General features: G+C 38.2%; 1 protein-coding gene across 4 annotated transcripts in view; it reads right to left on the bottom strand.

Moving 5' to 3' along the window:
• LOC120523364 (immunoglobulin-like domain-containing receptor 2) overlaps nt 1–27694 on the bottom strand; it is a 205886-nt gene that overhangs the window by 85166 nt on the left and 93026 nt on the right. For all 4 annotated transcript variants that reach the window (XM_039744626.1, XM_039744625.1, XM_039744624.1 and 1 more), the window contains exon 3: nt 6292–6411. In XM_039744626.1, the coding sequence (XP_039600560.1) occupies nt 6292–6411 (120 nt within the window). The remainder of the gene's footprint in view (nt 1–6291; nt 6412–27694) is intronic.

Raw genomic sequence — 27694 nt, forward strand, 5'->3', positions numbered from 1 at the left:
TCCAACTACGATCTTTGCACAGTCAACTATTAAATGATTGGCACAGACAAGCTGTCTCCAATCTGTGTTTAGCTTCCCTGAAGACTTTTCACTATCTTTTTGGAATTTATTTTATTATTCTTTTTATTGTTTATGATATTTAAAATTATATAAATTACATTATCACAGTGTCATTTTAAATGAATTCCCTACCATAATCACCACCATTTTGTGATATTTTAGCATTGACATGGCAAAATTGTTCACTTGTTGCCCATTTCATTGCCAGTCATGTGATGCAGAAGTCATACAACATATTAGGTCGTCTTGTACCACATACAAAAGATGGCAGCATGTAGTAGTCAATATCCTGTTACTGAAATAATGTTTATGTTATTGTTAAGGAAAAGAAACTCAAGTCAGTGTTACAATTTTTGGCATATCATCTTCTTTGTTTTTTTTAACTAGGGGGCACCCCCTGCGTCTCTGCTGCTCGCGTTGTGAAGGGCTGGCTGAACGCACGCTAAGGAGATGCGGTCAGATCATATTGTCTTGTGGCTGCTGCTGCCAAGTTGCGTGTTCTGCTTGTCACACTGCATGTCAATCATTTAAAAGCCTGTGCAGCAGCTGTCCTTTTGTCTCACTGCCTTGTCTTGCAGGACGTTAAAGTGCCTCAGAGAAAATCACTTATCGTCTCCTTCCAAGATATTTTTTATAATAGAGAGACTATATTCTTGAATAGTGTTTCTATATTGGTCTCTTGAATTTTTTTTTTAACTTTCCAGTATTGAAACTAATATCTGCTTCTTTGTTACACTACAGCGTGTTCCCTTAATGGACCACTCTATTACTCGGCTAAACCAAAGTATTCATTCTCTTTTACAAGACTTAAATTGCCTGCAGCCCTTTCTGTTCTGCAGATTTAAAGTAAAGGAATCAGTAAATGAAGCACAGTTCACATTGAAAAACACCTGTGTATAAAAACCCAGGGGAGGACAGAACTTGCAAAAGAGGAGATACTGTAGAGCAGAATTCCTAAAGTCTACCTTTGTAAAGCTGGCACCAGTTCAGCACACAGCTCCAAGAGGATAGCTCCTGGAAATCGAAATCAATCTTGACGCCAGTCATCATCATCTATAAATGTGCGTTCACTTCTAATTCTTCCATTTGCAACGTCTATTAACAATGCTAAGGGAGCTATGAGAGCTGGAACAGTTTGGCCATTCCATGCACAATTATATTCTTACAGAATAATTACATTCAAGTGAATTAAATTTATAAACGATAAGCAATTAATTTTGGTGTATTTTATAAATCTCATGTCATGGATGCAAATCTAAAAAGAAATGGACACCACACAGTAACAGTAGCACTGCTTTGACTCACGTGTAGCCACGTGTAACCGAGCAGCCATGAAAATGTGCGTAGCTTAATGACAAGAGTAGCTTCTATACAGCTCAAAGTGTGTGTGGAAATGGGCTTACGCAACATTTTTCACTTATACATGAGAAGAAGAATTCTAGTAAGAATTATGTTTTTGGACTTCTCTAGCTCCTTCAGCACCATCCAACCTCTGCTCCTCAGGGACAAGCTGACAGAGATGGGAGTAGACTCATACCTGGTGGCATGGATCGTGGACTATCTTACAGACAGACCTCAGTATGTGCGTCTCGGAAACTGCAGGTCTGACATTGTGGTCATCAACACAGGAGCGCCGCAGGGGACTGTACTTTCTCCGGTCCTGTTCAGCCTATATACATCAGACTTCCAATACAACTCAGAGTCCTGCCACGTGCAAAAGTTCGCCGACGACACTGCTATCATGGGCTGCATCAGGAGTGGGCAGGAGGAGGAGTATAGGAAGCTAATCAAGGAATTTGTTAAATGGTGCGACTCAAACCACTTACACCGGAACACCAGAAAGGATTTTAGGAGGCCCAGGCCCCTCATGGACCCCGTGATCATCAGAGGAGACTGTGTGCAGAGGGTACAGACCTGGGAGTGCACCTGGATGATAAATTGGACTGGACTGCCAATACTGATGCTCTGTGTAAGAAAGGTCAGAGCCGACTATACTTCCTTAGAAGGCTGGTGTCCTTCAACATCTGCAATAAGATGCTGCAGATGTTCTACCAGATGGTTGTGGAGAGTGCCCTCTTCTACACGGTGGTGTGCTGGGGAGGCAGCATAAAGAAGAAGGACTCCTCACCTGGACAAACTGGTGAGGAAGGCAGGCTCTATTGTAGGAATGAAGCTGGTCAGTTTAACATCCGTGGCAGAGCGACGGGCGCTGAGCAGGCTACTCTCAATCATGGAGAATCCACTGAACAGGATCATCTCCAGACAGAGGAGCTGTTTCAGCGACAGACTGCTGTCACTGTCCTGCTCCACTGACAGACTGAGGAGTTCGTTCCTCCCCCACACTATGTGACTCTTCAATTCCACCCGGGGGGGTAAATGTTAACATTATTCAAAGTTATTGTCTGTTTTTACCTGCATTTTTATTGCTCTTTAATTTAATATTGTTTTTTGTATCAGTATGCTGCTGCTGGAGTATCTGTCTATCTATCTATGAGGCCCTTGATATGTAAGCACTGAGGGGAAGCATATATGTACTGTAAACTGTAAACATTCTATTTTAAAAGGTAATGTCAATTATTTCAAAGCAGATATTAAAAACTGTTGTAGTAAGGCTTATACATTTGATGGGAATACACAACCATTGTTTTTAATCCTCTTTTATTATAAGGTCATGTTGCTACTGTAGCATTTTCATTCAAACTGATGGCATTCCAAATTAAGGTTGCAGAGAGCAGGGATAATACTGACAGCATTAGGTGTAAGGCAGGAACCAAGCTCAGGATACCAGTCCAATACTGGATACATACTTGTGCACAGAAAATCTGTTTAAGGTATCCAGTCAAAGTAAAACCCACACAGATAGATGCAAACCAGGATGAGAGTTGAATCTAAGCCCATGGAACTGTGGAGAAGTGGTGCTAACCACTTCCTTGACCCTCTGTATTATCTTATGCCTCTTTAATATAAATGAATTCGTGGGATGTCAAGTAGTTGATTTGCTGTACTGTAAAGGCTACAAAACACAAGAAACCATTTTCAAAAGACTATAACTATGACTGACAATAAAAGTTGCAAATATACTTGTTTTTATGAAAACAACTTACCAATTAATAGCAGGGGACAGAGAAGTGGGGGGTTCATTGATTATTAGTTGTTTTTCTCATTATTATTTTTTGACAGTATTTGCTAACTGGATTACAAGAGAGAAATAAAGAGAATGGGTGGGGGCAGCTGGAGAGATGGGCATGCTTTGGTGTGGTACAGTACTTGCATAGTAGGTAAAAGGGTGAATACAGGAAAAATACCTTTGACCAGAGAGAAACATGCTTTTTATGCTCTGTTGTTTTAGTACTCTTGCATTTTCTTGCGATGCTTTTACTGTGATTTCTCTAAAAGAGTCAACACTTTTTTTTTTAATATGTGTAGCTCTTTTTGCTTTACTCCGTACAAGTAAAAGGTGCCTCAAAGGTGCTCAGCCTTTTAAAGTATGTATGTTTACATGTAGATATTTTTGAGAGGCATAGGATGATGTGTGGAAAGTTCCCATCTAGTGACTCAGTCTTTATAAATGCTTAGCCTTGTGACCAACTGCTAGAAGTGCAAGTCAGGAAATTCAAGCTTGGGCCTGCACCACATGCATGCACTATATACTAGCTCATACAACCTATGACCATACCAGATATGGATATATTCCAAATAAGATTCTAGCTCTAATCTTATCAGATGCCTTAAATTTTTGAAGGATTTATATGTGTACCCTGAGAATAACTTAAATTGAAGGGAACTGTCCAGCACAGCAGTAAAACCTTGTTGACTGCTGTCCAGCATCAACAATGACATGGGCTGAAGCAGTGTAACATACAAGCTCTTTACACTATTCAAAGAAATTTTGTTCCAGAAATAAGTCTAACAACAATCTGTGTATTAGCTCAAGCAGACACCGCTGACCCTGTAGTTAGGATTCAGCGGGTTGGATAATGGATGGTTGGATGGAACAATCTGTATACCATTTATATTATTTTACCAGAAAACACAAATACAGTCAAACCCTGGTACTCATTGGCCTCAAACTCATCAAGTTTGGTACAAGTCACATTTTGACAAGAAAAAAATTACGTTTATTTGGCATTTGTCATGCTTGCTAGAACTTGTACATGTGGAGATGCCGTGACACACTTGCCCTTTTCAGGCCAAACAAAGGACCATGCGTTAGTATTAGTGTAGCTCTCACTCAGTGCAGAAACCCACTTGGACCGCTGTGTGTTTTTTAAAATTTTTGCACTATTTCTTGTGGAAATAAGTGCAGTATAATCATGGGTCCTAAGAATGCTGGTGATAACAGCCAACAAAAAAGAAAATTTTTAGAACCAAGAACAGATAATAGAGAAATATGAGAGTGGTATCCATGTGACTGATCTCACAATAAAGTACTGAATGCCAAGAACAACAGTCTCCACCATTGTGAAAAAAGAGGTTATCAAAGCAGCTGATGTTGCTAAAGAAGTGAAAGCTGTGATGAAACAAAGTTCAGACACTAGAGGAAGTGGAAAAATGGTGTATCTGGGTAGATGAAAAACATTTAGCTGGTGACAGTATTTCAGAGACCATCATTTATGAAAAAACAAAAGTGTTGCATGTTGATCTGTTGAAAAACAAGCCTGGAATGAGTGCTGATAGTAGTGAAGTGTTTAAAGCCAGTCATGGGTCGTTTGATAACTTTATAAAGAGAAGTGGCATACATAGTGTGGTGAGACATGTAGAGGTAGCCAACGTGAACAAAAAAGCTACCAATGAATCTGTTCACGAGTATAAGCACTTTGTAGATGCTGAGGGTTCAATTGTGATGAGACAAACTTATTCTGGAAAAAAATGCCAAAGAGGTCATACATCACTTGAAAGGAGAAGGCATTACCAGGGCACAAACCAATGAAGGGCACACTAACCCTGTAGTTGTATGGGAATGCAAGTGGAGATTTAAAACCTAAGTCTCTGCTAACCTACCACAGTGAAAACCTGTGAGTTTTCAAGAAAAATAATGTGATAAAAAGCAAGTTACATATGATGTGGAAGGCTAATAGTAAAGCTTGGGTAACCAGGCATTTCTTCACGGAGTAGATGAACAAAGTGTTCGGCCCATCTGTGAAAAAATATTTACAGGAGAAAGATTTGGCTCTGAAGGCTCTGCTTGTTTTGGACAATGCTCCTGCTCACCCTTTGGGCTTGGAGGAGGACTTGTTAAAGGAGTTTAACTTCATCCCTGTGACGTTCTTGCCCCCTAACACAACTCCTCCGATCTAGCCCATGGACCAGCAGTTCATCTCTAATTATAAAAAAACTGTACACAAAGGCACTTTTCCAGAAGAGCTTTGAAGTAACCTCAGTTACAGAGATGACCTTGAGAGAATTCTGGAGGAACCACTTTTATATATTCCACTATATAAATCTTATTAATAAGGCCTGGAAGGTGTCTTACAGGGTCATGAACTCTGCCTGGAAGAAATTGTGGCCAGAAGCTGTAACTCAGAGGGACTTTGAAGCTTTTGAGACTAAGCAAAGGCCTACAGGTATTGTGGAGGATATTGTGACCCTGGGGCAGTCTATGGGCCTGGACATCAGTGCTGATGATGTGGAGGAATTAGCTGAGGAGCCTAAAGAAGAGCTCAGCATGGAGAGATGCAGGAGCTTCAGAGAGACCAGCAACAGATAGTGGCTGAGAAAATGTCTTCAGATTCGGAGGATGTACATGCAAGGGAGAATGTCCCCAGTTCACTCATCAAGGAAATTTGTGGAAAATGGGTGAAAGTCCAAAATTATGTTGAAAAAATATCACCCTGATAAAGCTCTAACAACCCGGAGTGTTAATTTGTTGAATGACCAAACAATTTACTACTTTAGGGCATCTTCTTGTTATTTATGTCTATGAACTTATACTGTTTATTAGTAAAACACAACTCAATGCATGTAATGCCTTATGAAATGTGGATTTTCTGGGGGCCTGGAATGGATTAATTCAGTTTACATTATTCCTTATGGGAAAATTTGTTTGGTACTCATCGTTTTTGCCACACATCAAGTCTTCTGGAACAAATTAACGAGTACCAAGGTACCACTGTAATATGCAGAATTTCTCTTTTGAAAATGCAATACAGTAATACAGTAATATCTATTACATTGTAAATGGAAAAAGGAAGGCACAGGTCAAAACGCAAATTATTTGAATTTGTAACTCACCCAAGACCAAGAGTTCCATCTTATCTTCATTTTGTCCCATTAAATCATCTGGAACAACTACTTTGCAGTAATATACGCCACTGTCCCCCCACTGGAGCTCTCCAATTTGGAGGTCCGCATCTGAAAAGGGAAATAGTTTCATTATTGATAAAGAGGTTTATTCAAAAAGCTCACACACCATAGGGATGCTCCAATAGATCATCTGCCAATATAAATCAGCTGATTTTCACTAAAAAAGGCTCAATTGGTGGTCAGTACATTAGCTGAGCCAACACGCAGAGCAAGGGTCGCTTCAGCATGTGTCTCTCTCATTTTTTTGCAGCAAATGTCCTGCTATGCAAACAAATGGCAGCATGTGAAAGTTTGTTTTATCAGAGAGCTAGAGGCAATTAGAATACCAGCCTTTACGTTAAAGAAAGTGGAGTTATAAACTGAAAAATTGGTATCAGAGATGGTCTGAGTTCATTAAAGTAGCTTTTCTTCTTTCTTTTACTACTGCTTAGTAAACAACAACCTTTTTTAAGATTTGTACTGTGTTAATTATTTGTTGCTGTGTGTCATTCAGCACAAGTTTTGGTAAGAAACAAGTAGTACATAATTAAAATGATAATTATGAATGTCTGGCAGATAGATCAAAGAAAAAAACACATCTGTATAAATATAGTAAATGTATATTTTAACTGCAAACAGCAATTCATGATATAAAATGATTAAAACCTATAACTGCATGTATATTTACATTTAAGCAGTGTTTAATTGCAAATATTATAATATAATTGACTGTGTGAGCATACATATATTTTATTAGAATAATGGTGAAAACTACTTTTTTTAATTAAACTTTATTTCAGATAAGTACGTTACAGAAAAATGTAAATATGAGGGATGTTAAAAAAGGTTCCACATATTTTTTAACTCTATTTAATAAGAATTTCAAAAACAAATTAGAGGACATTTCTACACAGTCTCCTTCCTTTGCGATGCAATTATCCTAGCAATGTACCAACTTTTAATGCCCAATTACTTTGCCGTCCACCTTCACCGTTTCCAACAAAAATATAAAAGTGCAGAAACTTTTTGAACGTCCATCATTATATTACAGCTTGTAATTATGAAAATCATTTATTTTCTTTTATGCCATATATATTATGGATAAATATTTTTGTATATATTTTATTAAAGTATGTAATGTAAGGAAATATTATCAATTGTAGTATTTTTTGGTGACTGAACAATAAGCCCTATAGAATTTAATTTTGTTAATACTGTCAGAGGTGGCTGGGGTGGCGACCCAGCCGGGATGCCCAGGAGGACCGGAGGAGGGTTTGCACCTTCCCCAGACCATCTGGGGGCGACTGCCCTGGTTCCTGAATGGGGCATCACCCACCATATACACACGTTTAATTATTAACAATATACATTATTTAAATGAAGTTAAAAATACATCTGTATAATGTAATATACATACTTTACTGCATTTTGTCTTAAAAATGATTATCAGGAGCTCCAAGAAGATAGCGCTTGGAAATCTAAATTAACTTAGAAGACAGTCGTCATCATATGTAAATATGCGCTCTCTTCTATTGAACTGAATTGAATTCCTTTATTGTTATTGTAATGTACAATGAGATTCCATATACAAATCCTCCATAAACTTTTCTTCCTACAAAATGATAAAATAATAATAATAATAATACAATAAAAATCAATGAATAATATATAATATGAAAGCATAAGTGGCTGAGGTTGTGCAATATTACAACTGTAGTGCAAGTTTACAGTGAGTTACTTATCTTATTTATAAGTTGAAACAGTTCTTACAGGAGCACTTGATGAATTGACTGAGTGCGTTTAGAGCACTTGGGATGAAACTGTTTCTAAACCGCGAGGTCCCTACAGGAAAGACTCTAAAGTGTTTGCTGTATGGGAGAAGTGCAAATAGACTGTGCACATGGCTGAGGCAGTGTGTGCTCGAAGCTGTATGCCGATTATTCTCTCTGCTCTTGAAACAATCTGCCGTAGAGCTTTCCGATCAGCTGCTGTAGAGTGTGATTCCCCACTCGGATACAGTGGGTTAAATATACTCTGAGTGGTACACGCTAAAGCAGTTATGGTATTTGGAATAGTTTGGCCATTCCATGCATCATTATATTGTTACAAGTTGATTGCAATCAGATGCCTTAAACTAAAAAACAATATGCTGTTAATTTCAGTGTATTTGATAAACCCACGTCAGGGATGTGAATCTATACTAATAAAAGGCAAAGCCCTCACTGACTGACTGACTCACTCACTCACTCACCTCAGTGACTCATCACTAATTCTCCAACTTCCCGTGTGGGTGGAAGGCTGAAATTTGGCAGGTTCATTCCTTACAGCTTCCTTACAAAAGTTGGAGAGGTTTCAATTTCGAAATCATACGTGTAATGGTCATAACTGGAAGCTGTTTTTCTCCATTTACTGTAATGGAGTTGAGCTCGAAAGCCGTGGGGAGTTTTGTGTGACATCATCACGCCTCCCACGTAATCACGCAGTACGTAGAAAACCAGGAAGAGCTCCAAAAAGCGCTGAAGAAAACATGCATTATATAATTGAGAAAGCAGCGAAACAATAAGAAGCGAGCGACTGACATATACAACCATATTCATGAGTGCTGCTACTTCGGAAAAAAGCACGGTGTAAACCTAAAGTTTAAATTAAGTTCATAGACAGGCTGCCGCTGGCATTTGTAATTTAATGCCTGCCCATATAAGGCTGTCCGTCAGCGGCAATCCAATAAAAACACTGCCGATAAATATTCACGGGTGAAGGACTGTGCTTATGCAGAGGAAGATGAGATGGTCAGGGTGGTGTTTGGCACAGACTCAGCGAAACTGCGAGAGAAATTTTTAAGTGCCGGGTCTTACATAACATTAAATACAGCCGTGGACACGACATGGCACCAGCACAGCTGGGAAACTTCGATGCATGTACAGCGAGCGGCTCATGTGAACTGACGCAATGCACAGACAGAAAGCAACAGTTCCAAAGAGCGCTGAACAAAAACCGAATTACACAATTAAGAAGGCAGCAAAAAAATATGAAGCGTCTGATACATACAAGCATATTCATAAGTGCAGCTACTGCGGAAACAAAGCACACGGTAGAAAAAGTCAATGTCTCGCTAAAGGAAGACAGTGTAAAAAAAAACCCGTGCATGCAGTGTGTCAGGTCTCATATAAAGAAGAAGACGAGTGTTTATTGATGCAGTAAGAAATGAATCGATGAATGAAACCTGTTATCTTTACAATGATTGACAAACATAGAATGTAACTTTAACACAACACATCCTACAAATACGAACCTGATTGAAAGAAATAATGATAATCAAATCCTTGATGACAGCAACACTCAATAACACTAACAAAACAATTACTGTGTATTGACAATCATGTTACGTTATTTTTAAAATGTTCCCTTTTCTTTTTCATAACTTCTTTAACACACTACTTCTCCATGATACGCGGGTATATATATATATGTATATATATACCCCGATCTACATACTCGAATAATGGATACTTTATTCGCCATCAATGATTGTTTTGGTAAAACCATACTCAGTGTATTAATTAGATGAACAGTAAAAAAAGTAAGAGCGAGGGGAGGGTGACTTATTGAGGCACGCAGGCAAAACCACAATAGCACGCGGTACTGTAGTGCGCGTCAACTCGATCTGAATTGCGCGATCACATTCGAAAAAATATATCTTTTCAAGTTCTATTTAGTCCATATGTGTCAAACTCAAGGGCGGGCCACATCCGCCCGTGTAATTATATCCGCCCGAGATCATTTTATATACTGTATTATTGTTATTAATGGCCCAGGGATATGAAGCACTGGTAACACAATAAACTACAGATCCCATAATGCAGCGCTTCAGCTGCCTTGTGAACACTTACTGCGTTAATCAAGTCTAGCTTATGATGCTGCAAGTTATTGCAAAGCTAGCCTACACGATGCCGAAGAGAAAAGTTGATTCTGAAAATAGAGCCTTTAAAAACCGATGGGAGGCTGAGTATATGTTTACTGACATTGCCGGTAAACCCGTGTGTCTCATTTGTGGAGCTAATGTGGCTGTAATTACAGAATTTAATCTAAGACGGCACTATGAGACAAAACATCAGGATAACCTGAAAGACCTGAATGCAATGCAGAAGATACAGGAAGCAGAAGAGTTAAAGAAGAATCTGATACTTCAGCAGACGTTTTTACCCGTGCACAATCACAAAGTAATTTCAAGTGAAGCTGCTTTTATGGGAGACACAAATGCACCAGTGCGACTTGCCCCACTTTCCCTGTTGCCAAGTAATGTTGAACCAAGTTGGCACAACAGTGTTCCCAAATACGCACTTTGCTGATAAACTGAGCGCACTGCGCACTGAGTTCGCATGGCGCTTTGGTGACTTTGAAGAACAAAAAAAGAATTTTGAGTTGTTTCGCAACCCATTTGCCGTCGATGTGGAAACTGCACCTGTGCAGATTCAGATGGAGGTGATTGAGCTGCAGTGTAATGGCACACTGAAGGCAAAGTACGATACTGCAGGGCCCGCACAGTTTATTCACTACATTCCCGCAGAAATGCTCCACCTCCGTCTACATGCGGCTCGAACCTTGTGCATGTTTGGTACCACATATCTGTGTGAGAAGCTCTTCTCAGTCATGAAGACTAACAAAACAGCACACAGGAATCGCCTCACTGATGAGCACCTGCAGTCCATCCTGAGAATCTCCACAACACAGAACCTCACACCAAACAGAAATGAACTTGTGGACAAAAAAATGATGCCAGGCGTCCAGCTCTGATAAAATGACATATGAGCAAAGACAACTGAATGATTTGATTTGTTATTGCTGAAAAGAACACATTTTATTTATATTTCCAGGTTTTGTTATGCACCATGTTCATATTTGAATTTGTATAATTTTGACAGGATATATTTTTATGGAGAGCAAAATCTTTTGGGATATTTAAAATTTAAGTTTATTTTTTATATAAAATTACATAAGAGTAAAGAAATTTGAATGTTTCTTCTTTTAACGTTTACTTTATTTCTAACTTGTATAATTTAGACAGGATATATTTTTATGGAGAGCAAAATATTATAAGTTATTTAAGGTTTGAGTTGATTTATTCCGGAATAATATTCCTGTCTGTTTTTATTCATATTTATGTTCAAAAAAGTTAAGTTTTAAAAGTTTTAAAGTTTTAAAAGTTTAGTTTTAGTGTGTTCAATAAATGTTTATCCTGTTCGGCCCGCGACCTAAAGTGTGTTTTGGATTTTGGCCCCCTGTGCAATTGAGTTTGACACCCCTGATTTAGTCGACACAAATATCTTTGGTTGGAATGTAAGGCGAATTTACTCTTTACATTTGTATGGTGTAGAAAAATTTATGCAATGATGCCTACATTAACTTACATTCCTACCAAAGATATTTCTGTCGACTAAATAAAAATTCCATCCATCCATCCATTTTCTAACCCGCTGAATCAGTCTGCTGAAGCCCTTCTATTTAAAATTTAAATAGAACTTGAACAGATACGATAGTTCATAATATCCACGCAGACTTGCACGTAAGAGCGGGAGTCATCCGTTTTAACAAACAGCGTATTGCACTGAAACGAAATAGCCTGCCCGTTTAATTATTTAGGAATGGATAAATTAATTGAGATTTTGTACAAATAATGTTTTTCATTTTTCTTCTGATGGATTCTGCCACCCGCAGCAACAGTTGCTTGCACCCCAAAGAGTGTATGTATATATATATATATATATATATATATATATATATATATATATATATATATATATATATATATATATATATATATGTATGTATATGTATATATATATGTTTATATGTGTGTGTGTGTGTGTATATATATATATATATATATATATATATATTTATATATATCTATACTAATAAAAGGCAAAGCCCTCACTCACTCACTCACTCACTCACTCACTCACTCATCACTAATTCTCCAACTTCCCGTGTAGGTAGAAGGCTGAAATTTGGCAGGCTCATTCCTTACAGCTTACTTACAAAAGTTGGACAGGTTTCATTTCGAAATTCTACGCCTAATGGTCATAACTGGAAGGTATTTTTCTCCATTAACTGTAATGGAGTAGAGCTGCAAAGACGTGGGGCGGAGTTTCGTGTGACATCATCACGCCTCCCACGTAATCGCGTGAACTGACTGTCAACGCAGTGCGTAGAAAACCAGGAAGACCTACAAAAAGCGCTTAAGAAAACATGCATTATATAATTGAGAAGGCAGCGAAACAATAAGAAGCGAGCGAGTGGCATATACTACCATATTCATGAGTGCTGCTACCTCGGAAAGAAAGCAAGGTGTAAACCTAAACTTTAAATTAAGTTCATAGACAGGCTACGCTGGCGTTTCACATGCCCACAGGTAATGCGGGATACAAGTTTAATGAGAGGACGAGGATATAAACGAGAGTTTTGATCACTTTGTAACTAAGTTAAAATTGCAGGTGAAGGGGTGTGCTTATGCAAATTCGAGAGACTGTGTTTGTGGGGATTGACAGTTAAGGCGGGTGGGGAGTCACGTCATCATCTCCTCTCCCACCTCATTTCGCTCTGAGCTGAGCTCCGCGGCTAACGCCGTCATCCGAAGCAACTTGTCAGACTGCCACCAAATACTCACAGAAAAATCCACAAGTTAATACACACGCTGTCTCTAGAGTTTCTCCACACTGAATCCTCCAGGCACTACTTACAAAAGGTCACATTGACAATCGTGTTACGCTATTTTTAAAATCTTTCCTTTTCTTAGCACAAGCACAGCTGAGAAGCTTGATGCATGTGCTCCATAACGCGTTGAAAAATAATGCATTTAATCACACTTTGCATTACAAGCAAAGGGAGCTTTTGTCAATGCATGATTTCCTGGTACACCGATTACATTGATCAGCGCATCCCGATTCATTTTACCCTCGCACCACCTTAGTTTGAGAAGAAGTATGAAAAATATGAGGTTAACACAGAAAAACAGATCACCAATTCAAGCTTTATGAATAATCGATTAAGCCATCAATAATTGTTTTGGTAAAGCCATCCTCCTTCCATTTTATAATTTTTCCGCCACTAGCCATGATTAAATGAACGGTAAAAAGTAAGAGCGAGGTGACTTATTTAGGCAGGAATATATATGATAGCAACACTCATGACAATGTCAATCATGTTACGTTATTATTAAAATGTTTCCTTTTCTTTTTCATTACTTCTTTAACACACTACTTCTCCGCTGTAGGCGGGTATTTTGCTATATATATAATATATGAATTACCTCCAAAGAGCGCTGAGACTTTTGATATCATGAACGTGTGTACAAAAGGGGTCTCCTGCCCAGCAAAAGTCGAGCAGCCAGCGCGTGCATAGCTGTGCCGGCCTTTGAGACGCTGACTGCGCTTCTGCCTTAAGTCAAAGTGAGCACTTTTAATTTTTTTCATTCGCCCCCTGAGCTATAGCCCAGACAAGTGCAAACACAGGACCCCTTTTCTACACCACGGCAAAATAATATTAAGGCGATTCACACTTTCTTTTGCACGTATACGATTATCAGGTCCTCAGCTCGGATTATGAACACACGCATACGAGTGGAGGACTCACAGTGCCATCACAGCCGATTAATGGCGGGACGTCTCACCAGTCTACACAAGACCCACCGCGACTGTCCTCAAAAGGCGATCATAACGTCAGCAAACACATCTCTCTATACTATATAAAAGAAAAAGGCAACTTTCCTTTCTTTACACCTTTTTTCCTTTTATCCCAAACCAAAGCCTTTCTCTCTTAACACGGCAGAGGACACAAAAATAATTTTCTTTAATTGCCGGTAAGGCACATTACCAGAGGCACAAATTTGAACGTTCACATAGAAAATGTAATTTCTATACCACAGCCGTCGTGTAGCGCCTTTCAAAAGGGATCTACTACCGAGAGATGATCCATATACATTTTAGCTGCTGTTAGTTACTTACCTGTTTTGTTACACAGTCTTTAAAATGTAGTTTACCCAAACCACTCCAGTAGTGCTCAATGTACCTGTACTTCTTAAAGCGTTAATGTTTTACTGTTTAATAACTTATAGGCTATATTTCATTATTTTTCCCTTGCACTCAGTGACCAAAGCTATACACACACATATAGACACATACAAACATACACACAAGTATATGTATGTGTATATATATGTATGTATGTGTATATATATATATAAAACCCCTATCTAGATTATATATATATATATACACACACACACACACACACACACACACATACATACATACATATATATAATTTGTGTGTGTAGATATGTATATAGATATGTAGATATGAAGATATGTATGTGTATATATATATATATATGTATATTATATATATGTATGTATGTATGTGTGTGTGTATATATATATATGACAGCAGCAATCCAAGCTGTGAGAAAACAGTAAAAAGGAGGCGTGTCAGACGTCGTGGTACATTTTCTGATGCAGCTACGAAAACAACTTTGTGACACTGCCACCAAATACACAAAACAATTACTTTGACAATCATGTTACATTATTTTTAAAAAGTTTCCTTTTCTTTCTCTTTCCTTCTTTAACACACTACTTCTCCGCTGCCAAGCGCGGGTATTTTGCTATATATTTATATATATATATATATATATATATATATATATATATATATATATATATATATATATATATATATATATATATATATATATATATATATAGATAGATAGATAGATAGATAGATAGATAGAGATATATATAGATAGATATGAGAACAACATAGATAGATAGATAGATAGATATGAGAACAACACTCATATCAATGACAAAACAATTACATTAACAATCATGTTACGTTATTTTTAAATTTTTCCTTTTCTTTTTCGTACCTTCTTTAAAACACTACTTCTCCGCTGCGAAGCGCGGGTATTCTGCTAGTATATATATATATGACAGCAACACTCATCACTCACAACAGTGACAAAACAATTACATTGACAATCATGTTACGTTATTTTCAAAATGTTTCCTTTTCTTTTTCATTACTTCTTTAACACACTACTTCTCCACTGCAAAGCGCGGGTATTTTGCTAGTGACTTTATATATTCAAGTTTTGACTTTATATATTCTGGCCTTGACTTTATATATTCACAAAATCAATGTATTTGCCTGTTTAGCACCCCATAGTATATGTGTGTGTGTATATATGTACACATGTATGTATGTGTATATATATATATATATATATATATATATATATATATATATATATATACTGTATATATATATATATATATATATATATATACTGCGTGTATATATATATATATATATATATATGCCAGCAACACTCATGACAATGACAAAAGAATTACATTGTCAATCATGTTACGTTATTATTAAAATGTTTCCTTTTCTTTTTACTTTTCCACTGCCAAGCGCGGGTATTTTTCTCTATATATATATATACAAAGTATATAGATATATATACTGCTCAAAAAAATTAAAGGAACACTTTTTAATGAGAGTATAGCATCAAGTCAATGAAATTTCTGGGATACTGATCTGGTCAGTTAAGTAGCAGAGGAGGTTGTTAATCAGTTTCAGCTGCTTTGGTGTTAATGAAATTAACAACAGGTGCAGTACAGGGCAACAATGAGATGGACCCCCAAAACAGGAATAGTTTAACAGGTGGAGGCCACTGACATTTTTCCCTCCTCATCTTTTCGGACTGTTTTTCACTAGTTTCACATTTGGTTACAGTCAGTGTCACTACTGGTACCATGAGTTGATACCTGGACCCTACAGAAGTTGCACAGGTAGTCCAACTTCTCCAGAATGGCACATCAATATGTACCATTGCCAGAAGGTTTGCTGTGTCTTCTAGGACAGTCTCAAGGGCATGGGGGAGATTCTAGGAGACAAGCAGTTACTGTAGAAGAGCTAGACAGGGCCATAGAAGGTTCTTAACCCATTAGCAGGACCGGTATCTGCTTCTTTGGGAAAAGCAGAACAGGATGAGCACTGTCAGAGCCCTACAAAATGACCTCCAATAGGCCACTGGTGTGAATGTCTCTGACCAAACAACCAGAAAGACTTCATGAGGGTGACCCAAGGGCCCCATGTCCTCTAATTGGCCCTGAGCTCACTGCCCAGTAGCATGCAGCTCGATTGGCATTCGCCATAGAATACCAGAATTGGCAGATGCACCACTGGTGCCCTGTGCTTTTCACAGATGAGAGAAGGTTCACCCTGAGCATGTGACAGAAGTGAAAGGGTCTGGAGAAGCCATGGAGAACATTATGCTGCCTGTAACATCATTCAGCATGAGCAGTTTGGTGGTGGGTTAATGATTGTCTGGGGAGGCATATCCATGGAGGGTCACACAGACCGCTACAGGCTTGACAAAGGCACCTTGGTTGCCATTAGTATCAGGATGAAATCCTTGGACCCATTGTCAGACCCTATGCTGGTGCAGTGGCTCCTGGTGCACGACAATTCCTGGCCTCATGTGGTGAGAGTATGCAGGCAGTTCCTGGAGGATGAAGGAATTGATACCATTGACTGGCCTCCACACTTTCCTGACCTAAATCCAATAGAACACCTCTGGGACATTATGTTTTGGTCCATCCAATGCCACCAGGTTGCACCTCAGACTGTCCAGGAGCTCAGTGATGCCCTGGTCCAGATCTGGGAGGAGATCCCCACAACACCATCTGTCATCTCATTAGAAGCATGCACCGATGTTGTCAGGCATGTATACAAGAACACAGGGGCCATACAAAGTGCTGCGTACAATTTTGAGTTGCTGCAATTAAATTTTGGCAAAATGGACTAGCCTGCCACATAATTTTTTCACTTTGATTTTGGGGCGTCTTTGAATTCAGGGCTCTGTAGGTTGATCATTTTCATTTCCATCAAACGATGTGGCATCCTTTCGTTCCCAACACATTACCCAGTCTATATCAGTATAGATATCCAGGAGGAATTCTTTTTCCCATTGAGATCTGATGTGTTTTCAAAGTGTTCCTTTAATTTTTTGAGCAGTTATATATATATATATATATATATATATATATATATATATATATATATATATATAGAGATAGATAGGAGAACAACACTCATATCAATGACAAACCAATTACATTAACAATCATGTTACGTTATTTTTAAAATTTTTCCTTTTCTTTTTCATAACTTCTTTAACACACTACTTCTCCGCTGTGAAGCGCGGGTATTCTGCTAGTCTAAAAAATAAAGGGAAACCACATATGAACAGTGGCACTACTTTGACACTGGGGGCTACCAGTTTGCAAAACCGTGCCAAAAACGTGTGTATGCAGTGGTTTGACCTGCCGTGAAAATGTGCGTGACTTTATGCCAAATTTAGTTTTTATACATTGCGATGTGAGCTTGAAAACGTCCCTTCTACATATGTTCTGGGGGAGCAACCATGGACTCCTCAGTACCTCCCCTGGGATGCTTGGTGGCAGGCTCCCTGGCTGAGGATGGTGCCTCAGCTTCCCGCAGGGCTCCATGGGAGATGGAGTTCTCCACAGCCCTGTTGGCATCTGGGGTGGTAGCCAGGGGATGCTGCATGGGTCCCTGAGCCGGCCTGGACAACTCTACAACCCAGCTCGGAAGTGCAATCAGAAACAGGTGATCAAGCACCTGGAGCATTTCCGGGTGGGCTATAAAAAGGGCCAGCAACCACTACTCTGAGCCAGAATCGGGAGGAAGAGGACGAGGTTGCCAGGGAGGAGTGGTGGTTTGAAACGGGAGTGTTATTGTGGTTTGCTGAAACTGATTTGGGACTGTGTTTTGGTTGGGAAGATGTGCCCTCCAGCTGAAGAAAAATAAAAAGTCTTTGTGTTTTTACATGTGCCTCCGAGTGAGTCTGTGCCAGGTCAGGCGCAATACAGCATCTAGTTCACAGTGCGTATGCACCATTTATACATGAGGCCCCTGGTTATGCAGGAGCTTAGTGTAAAAGGATTGGAAAGGTATTGGAATCAGGCACTTAAGTTACATGAAATCAATGATGGGTATTAGCCTTAAAAATCAGATTGAAGCATCCCTACACATAAGTGATATTCTCAATTGTTGAAAATCACCAGCGATGACACCAAAGTGTATGTCACTGTAGGTCTCAAAGCAGTAGCTCTTCAAATTATAAGCACAATAGATAAGTGCTTTGAGTGTGGCCATCTAAAAGTGAGGTGCTAAGCCTGGAGGAAAAAATGCACAAGTTAATCTGAGATCTTGATTCCATGTTTAACTCATTAATTTATTTCTGTACTTGGTGATGTTATTGCTCGCCACTGCGAAAAAGAAAAAAAAACAAAAAAAAACCTGATACTACCTTGCATTTCCATTTTAGCCTGCAAAAAGCATATATCCATCCATCCATTTTCTAACCCGCTGAATCCGAATACAGGGTCACGGGGGTCTGCTGGAGCCAATCCCAGCCAACACAGGGCACAAGGCAGGAACCAATCCTGGGCAGGGTGCCAACCCACCGCAGAAAAAGCATATATATTATTAAACAATTTTACTTTTATCTTAATATAGACCAATAAAATAAATTAGAGCATTGTAGAAAGCAGAGGACAGATTTGTACGAATGCTTTCTCTTTACTGAATTGTTTTATGCTGCTTTTAATTTTATTATCGTAACCTAAGTAGAATGTCAAAATGAAGCCATGCTTACACCATCATGCTAATGGGATCAGATTTCAATTTTTGCACATATCTGACACATATCAGATTCAGGTATAAACACACAAAACTACATGGTATCTGAGTTCTGAAAGCAAACACAGATTGATTTTTTATGTGGCACTAAATTCCAATCAAACATATCTGATCAGAATTTAAACATTCAGAGTTTTGCTGAATGATGCAACTTCATTTAATCATTTTTATGCATAATGTGACATGTTAAAACATTCATAATGGACAATGTGAGATTGTGCTGAATAAGCATACTTAGAAAATACACCCAGCTTCTAAAACATAGAGTTTTAGCACCTGCAGGAAAAATTATGCAGGGATCCATGTTTATACCTTAAACTGTGTCACAACACATGTGCATATTTTAATTAGCACTAAGATGGAAATAGTGTGACACAGACACTGAATGTGCAAGTTTATATAATTTTCAGAAGAATAACCTTCCTAATGTTATGGCTACAGGAAACACCTCATAAAGTAACAGTTACTGAAACCAGGCACGGCTGGTCCGGTGCTGTTTTTGGAGTTGCATTCACTCTCCCAGCATTCCTGATCACCTTCCAGAATCTTGTGTTGTGTCTCTCTCCATGATCCCCCCTTATCTTCTGCAAGGCACTATTTTTCCAGTGCCCTGAGAGACTTTGCTTGCCTTCTTGATTCTTCCCAGATTCAAACACACAGTAATCTAGGAAAGACATTTGTCCTGTTGACATTCAATGCTGAGATTTTTTAGGATTTAATTGTTACTAATATTTTAGCAAAAAATGCACACCTTTTGCACATTTTGACCATACAAATAGATAATGGATATGTGAATTATGCGACACATGAGAATTCAAATTTAACATGAGATTACATTTTTTTTCGGTCACCACAACAACGTACTTGGGGTAAATCTCTCTATTATAAAAGGAAATCCTGGGATGAGACTTTCTCTGAGATAATTTCAACTCCCATTTGAGATAATTTCAGGTCCCGCAAGACAAGACTTTTTGCCAAGAGATTTTGACAAGTCCCGCCCTCCTTGCAAACATTTACACCCACGCCCACAGTCCAATCACTTTTCATTTGTGTGAATGCTATTGTCAGGCACAGTTCCTGCTTTCTTAGCTCCAAGTGGGGTCGGAAATAAAAGACAAACAGTAGAAGACAAAGTAGAATGTCGTAAAGAGGTTCAAAAACGCTGGCACGATACACATGCAGAACAGGTTAGAGATTATGAAAGTACTAAAATTCGAAAGTCTGAAAAAAACTGATAGTAAAGATCACATTAGTGCTAACAAACGGAAATTATTACTCTGTGAAATAACGGAACAGAGAAAAGAGATAGAATACAGGTATATGGACATAGGTAATATGACAGAAGTACCGTATATCTTCCAATAGTAGCCCCGGCGTTTATTCAAAAAATTATTCGGATGGCCCGGCGTTTAAAAGAGACCGGCAGTTGTTGGATACCGGCTACTATTTGCCTCGCAGACGGAATGGTGATGGGTAAACAGGGTTCATTTGGCAGTAAAATACGGTATGGTACCGTATTTACGGTCACTAAATATAGGCAACAACACCGGATGAACATTTCAGGATTTAATGAAATTATCAGTACAGCAGTACGGTCTTATTAAAGCAGTATACAGTACGGTACTATCGTAAGCATGAAAAACAGGTACGGTAGACGTCAACTTTCTTGCCGATGATGCCACCAACACTGGCCTACACCAGTCTGAATTTCACACGAAAGCGCTCATCAGCCCGACAAGTCCCCTGCGGAACATAAGGAAATGCAATAAGCTCCAAACTCACGCATATACCGGTACGTATACATTACGACATAAGACTGGATAAGATACAATAAAGTACAGTACTTACCATCTACTCGTCGAATAGGTAATGATTGCTTCGATATTTGTCAGTTCTTCTTCATCTTCCTCTTCTTGTGATGGCAATACAGGTACTCCCATTGCTTGTTGTCACGCAGTAATCAGTTTTATTAGGATTAACATGTCGAAGATGGCATTTTCATGTTCTTCCCGCCACCTCTGCCCTCCCTGTGGGGTTATGATTGACGTGGAGACGAAAGGGCAAAATGTACACAAAGAAATTTCTTTTTGACTTTCTGGCTTCCTCGATAGCATCCGACGACAAAATATTTTTGACACGAAAAGGTACTTACCGTATGATTCACTGCAGGAGGGCGGTAGCCCAGGTGGTACGAAAAGAGGATTAGTGTACGAAAAAGGCGGTGGGTCATTGGAGATCAACATTTACTACAGACCGGCGCTTAAAGGAGACCGGCTACTATTAGAGACTGGCGTCTATTTGTCGCGACATCTCTTCAAACCCGGCGTTTATTGGAAACTGGTGTCAATAAGAAGCCAGCCACTACTAGAAGATATACGGTATGTAGATATTGTTTGGCTTTAGAGACTTGTATATCTAATTTGTGTTGCCTTCAGGGAAAAGTAGTGTTTCTTCCCAATGAAGAGGTGTATCCGCGAGAAATAAAAGATTTGTTGTTTGGTGAAAGTGAAATCCACATACGTGAGAGGCAGAGACGCAAGCAGGGGGCGAAGCCATCTAGTAATTTATAAAAATATCACTTTTGGGTGAAGTATCCCTTTAAGAATATTTTAAAACAACTCACACATATACTGTAGAGTTGCAAGGATGCAAAGCACATTCAAGAAACATTGATGACAAAGCAGTAAACAACTCAAACACACACACAACACACATTCACACCAGGTATATAAGCCAACTACCAGTAACTTAACAAGCATATCTTGCTAGGGCCAGTCACAACACAAAAGCACACTCAATCATATCGGGCAAATTTAGAATTGCCAATAAGTTCCACATCTTTGGAATATGAAAGGAAACATTTGGGGGAAAAAATTCTACAAATAATTTTATCACAAGCAATTCTAGGTATCTCTCCTAACATAAAATCCTCACTTATTTGTGAAAGAATATTTGAGATTAATAAAAATGCAAAAATATCAGGCTAGTCACAAATCCTGGATTACTATATTTGTGCAACAGACTACTAAACTTTGATGTTAAAGACTTGTGTGCCTCAGGGTTTGACTGCATTTCCAAAGGGGCACAACACAATTTCATTTCAGCCTTTTAGTTTTTCTTTCAAATAGATGACACCTGGCACCTGTCCAGGGCTGGTATTTGTCTTAGACCTGACAGCGTTGGGATAGGCTGAGAAACTTTAACTAATTTCTCGGCTTCAATAATAAATGGATGAAACAATGCAGATATTATCATGAAAGTATCCATCTTGGAAAACTTGGAGAATGGTGTATTTGCTGTTTAATAGATTGTGTATAGGGTGTGTTGTACTGTGATGGACTGGCGACCTGTCCAGTGTTTTTTACTGCCTTGCACCATGTGCTAGCTTGGACAGGCTACAGAAGAACCCCACAAAACTTTTTAGGACTAAGTGGGTTATAAAAATGAATGACTGACTGGGTAGGTTTGTTCACCCTTTTTTTTTCTAAGGACTGAAATACAAATTTATTTCATTTGAGAGTTACTTGAATGAAATGGAATGGATGGGGGTAGGAACCCATGAAGAAAAATAGGCTTTTAAGACAATACTTTCTTTTTCAAAACCTGCAACATCTGATAAAGTGTTCAGAAGGGGAAGACATAATAGAACGTATTAGGCAATGTTACAAACTGAAGGTGTGCGTTTCAACAAACACACATCCATCATATCTATATATATATAATTCACTAAGGGCACGCATGACAAAGAGCCTCGCCCGCCAACTCTAACCCTCCTCCCGCATCATGGGATACGTGCGACAGAGCCCCGCCCACCAACTATATCCCTCCTCCTGCGTCCACCGTTGCTCTCGAGGCATGTGCACTGCCTGATCATGTGCCCACACACAACAACTCACCAAACACAGCCTCAGTCACTTTCCTACAGTCCACATGACAGAGACGCACACACGGGCGCGTGAGAGAGAGACACACACGCACAGGCACACGAAAGAGACACAAACACACACAGGCACGTGTGTGCATTGTTGCAATGCTACTTTTCTTGGTTTTTTATTAAATTAAGGATTTTTCAAATGTTCATTTTTTCCCTGTGCTTAAAACTCATTAAAAAAAAGTGTTTTTTGAGAGCAGTTCGTAGCGCTATAGTGCAAACTTTTGCAGTGTTAGTTTTCTCTGTTGTTCAAGGTTCTCTCAGTGTTATTCAATGTTTTTACATTTACTTTATTATTACAATATGCATTCTATGGTGTAATTAACTATATTTGTGCTTAAAAACTTAAAAAAATATACATTTACATTCAGTTTGAATGGTCTGGAACGGATTAATTGTAATTACATACAATCCTATGGGGGAAATTACTTCGGTTCATGACCAAATTGGTTTACGACCAGAGTTTTGGAACAAATTATGGTCGTGAACCGAGGTTCCACTGTATATACCAAGTTGCCCGACCATGGGGTACACTCGGCAGAGCCCCGACCGCCCACTCTAACCCTCCTCCCGCATCATGGGGAACTCACGACAGAGCCCCGCCCGCCAACTCTCACCCTCCTCCCACGTCCACCCTCGCTCTCGAGGCATGCGCACAGCTTGCTCATGTGCCCGCCCCCAACACGTCACCAAACAAATCCTCACTTGCTTTGGTCTGTGCTACAGTCCACATGCAGCTGTGAGCCACGTTGACTGTTCATGTTGATAATTATGTGGCCTATGCTACGCTGCGGGTTGGCTAGTATATATAAAAGACAGTACTCTTTCCCCCACACTTACTTTATGTAAGTTTTGAAATCATGGCAGACTAAAACTAAATGAATGTCAGCACAGGATTCCTTCTTCCTTTGACTGGCAACCAATAGTTCAATATACAGCACAAAGAATGTTTAAAGCTGCTAAAATCATATATATAAAAGAAACGGTATTGCCACTATATTAAAAAAAAGTGTTATTGGGTCCTGGAGACATAAATCGCAGATAGTTCAAGATTCAAAAAATAATTTTCTGACCCAATCCAGTGAATTAAACAAATGTGCTTTATGGTTATGGGTTTTCTCTCAATTGTCCACTATAATTGATTGTTTAGCAACGTGAGAGCACTCTAATAAATCATTCATTTTTTTTATTGAAAGACACATTGTTACAAACCTGAAGTTGCAAGAAAATTATATCAAACTGAAGTTCAGAGCAGATTCCTTAATCACAGCTTTCATTCTTAGTTAAGTTTACAAACCTATATCAGAAACAGGTGTAAATTAATACAAATTATTTTGCCAAGTGAATTTTATATTCACATAATTGTGTTATAGAAATTTCAAAAACATTTTCTGTATTTGATTATATTGGGTACATTTTATACCATGAGAATTCATTCTTGATTCTTTAACCTTAAGTAAGATCTAATAATCATTCATTGGATTAACATTTAAAAAAAAACTCCCTCCAATTAATGCAAATTTTCATCCTTACATTCATGCATTTTTCATCCTGTCAGCTCAGTTAGTGGTGTGGGATCCAGTGACTACACCAAATATAGTTGTCACCTGGCAGGAACCAGCCTTGGACAGAGTACCAGTCCACTGCAGAATACTCATGTGTACCAGGTCAACTAAAAGTATACAATATCTTTCTTTGGGATGTAGGAGAAAAACCGACACAAGCACTGAGGGGAGGTCCAAACTTTACAGTGCCTGGGCAAGGATTCAAACCAAATTATTATTTTCACATCCTTTGATTTGGTACTACAGTATCATTTCCATTCACAATTAACAATTAGTTATGCATTAAACGCTTATTTCTAGGAAGTGATTTGTGGGTAACATCTAGAAGAATCTAGTAAATAAATAAATCAATGTAATTATTTCTGTAGTAAAAGAAAGTCATGACACACAACCACCCCCTTTTAAAAGATAATTATTGAATTTAACATTTATATTTTGAAGTAGCCAGCACTGGTTGATTTGATCTCATTCCTATTAAGAAGTCATTATTGAAAAGCTAAATAAATAGATTACTTTAGGATTTTTTGATTTGGTATATATTGATTCAAATATAAGACAAGTGTTGATCAACTAACCACTAAGTACAAATCTTATATGTAACAAGGTTTAAACTAAAGTGTTTAATTTTAAATACACTTAAAATGAATAGCGACTCTCTAAGGTGTATCTGAATTAAGCAAACTTTTAAATTAAACATGGACCTTTTGCAAGTCCTGCTCTGCTTACTATTTCAAATTAACAGAAGAGAATATTAACAACCTTCATGTTTCATTACAATAATTTCCTCACCTCATAACTACAAAATATGAAATTCCATTATTATTTTCTAAAGTGCATCCAATAATAAAACTGTTAATCACTTGAAGTAAGTGTACTGCTTATAATGAATGCAATTATAAAGATGCTACATAATGAAATAAAGTATTATTTTTAATACATCCTTATATAATGACTTCATCAATGATCCCTTTAAGTTGATATTTAGAAGATATTATTGTGGTATTGACTGATTTCAAACATGCCATTTATTTCTAAATGTTTAGAGAAAATTAAATTTTTCTGCTGATGCTTCATCCAGATTTTGTGCTTTGTGCCATGATGTTGATGGGTTAGGATTTAATCCCAGACACCTTGGATGGATGTACATTGTTTATGAACGATTGTTGCCCTGCTTTCCCCACATCTGGCAGTAGTAATAAAAGCAGCAGGTGTAGTAGTAGTAGTACTGCTATGTACAGTGCCCTCCAAAATGTCTGGACAAAGACAAGGTTTTCCTTGAGTTGCACCACAGTTTAAAATTACAAATTAAACAATTCAGATGTGATTAATGTGCACATTACAGACTTTAATTTAAGAGTAGTTGCATATATTTTAGTCAAACTATGTTGAAATGACAACACTTTTTCTACATGGCCTCCCCATTTCAGGGCACCATTATGTTCTGAATACATGGCGTCACATGTGTTTATGATTACTCAAGTGTGTTTCATTGCTAACAATGGCATGAGTAAAGTATATTAAAGCAGTCATATTTAATACTTTGTTGCATTATTTGATTTGTCATCATAAACTGTGGAGCAGAAAGGTAAATCAAGTAAAAATGTGCCTGTCCAAAACATTATTGTATGTATATGGTGCAGAAAGAGTATTAACATATTATGTAAACTAACAGCATTGTTACCAACTGTAAGTTCAGGCAAAAGGTAATTAAAATCGCCCAGGTTATCACTGATACTATTCTCTTGTCTAAACAGGACATTCATGAGAACAGATGCCATTTAGTCTCTCCACTGCTCCCCTGATCCAAATCCAGCAAGCAGCATCACAGCATTCAATGCCATACCAGTAGATTTTCAAACAGCTTCTACTCCATGGCTATTAAAGTATCCCATACAATCATCTGTTTGGCCTGTAACTAAGACACTACTAAAAATTAATTTTACTTTCTTGTTACTTCTTGGTTGTTACGCTTCCAAGCAGGCTGGGTTTGAGAGTGTGCCAGGATAATAGACAAAAGCTAAAAAAAAGGGTTAATAATGTAGATATCAAAAAGAATGAGTGTCAAAGACAAAATGTATTTTTATGCCTCCTTTTATTTGCTTCGTTACCATTTTAGTACCGGTACTGAGGTCCAAAAGCTGGTATCAATGCCTAAGTCAAAATTTTAGTACTGATCCAACACTATAGGCCAGTTTTTCTTGAGTCTGTGGATGTAATGCTGGAGAACCATAAAAGACTTAAAGAGTAAACCGGGAGAGATACAGTTCTGCTTGAAAGTTTGTGAACCCTTTAGAATTTTCTATATTTCTGCATAAATATGACCTAAAACATCATCAGATTTTCACTCAAGTCCTGAAAGTAGATAAAGAGAAACCAGTTAAACAAATGAGACAAAAATATTATACTTGATCATTTATTTATTAAGGAAAATGATCGAATATTGCATATTTGTGAGTGGCAAAAGTATGTGAACCTTTGCTTTCAGTATCTGGTGTGGATAATGCCCCAGCTCCCCACCCCAAAAACCCCCCCTTTGTAGCAATAACAGCAACTAAACGTTTCCAGTAACTTTTGATCATTCCTGCACACCGGCTTGGAGGAATTTGGAGGCTTGGAGGATCATTTTCCTCAATAAATAAATGACCAAGTATATTTTTGTCTCATTTGTTTGAGTGGATTCTCTTTATCTACTTTTAGGACTTGAGTGAAAATCTTATGATGTTTTAGGTCATATTTATGCAGAAATACAGAAAACTCTAAAGGGTTCACAAACTTTTAAGCACAACTGTATATGAAACAGAACAGGTCAAAACCGAGAGACTAAAAAGAGCCATAACAACATAGCCAAAACACTGGGTTTTAACAAAGGTTTGTTATTCAAAGCTTAGATAAAGATGCTGTGAAATGGGCAACCTTTTAAAACTTGTCGCTGCAATTACCTGTAGGTTTACGACCTTGGGAGACACACCTTCCTAATGAAAGGAAAAGCTATACTGTACAGGGAACGACAGCAAAATTGTGTCACTCTTCCAAAAACACAAAAGACAGTCGCCAGAAC

Source organism: Polypterus senegalus, chromosome 2 (genome assembly GCF_016835505.1).
Source record: "Polypterus senegalus isolate Bchr_013 chromosome 2, ASM1683550v1, whole genome shotgun sequence".
NCBI lineage: Eukaryota > Metazoa > Chordata > Cladistia > Polypteriformes > Polypteridae > Polypterus > Polypterus senegalus.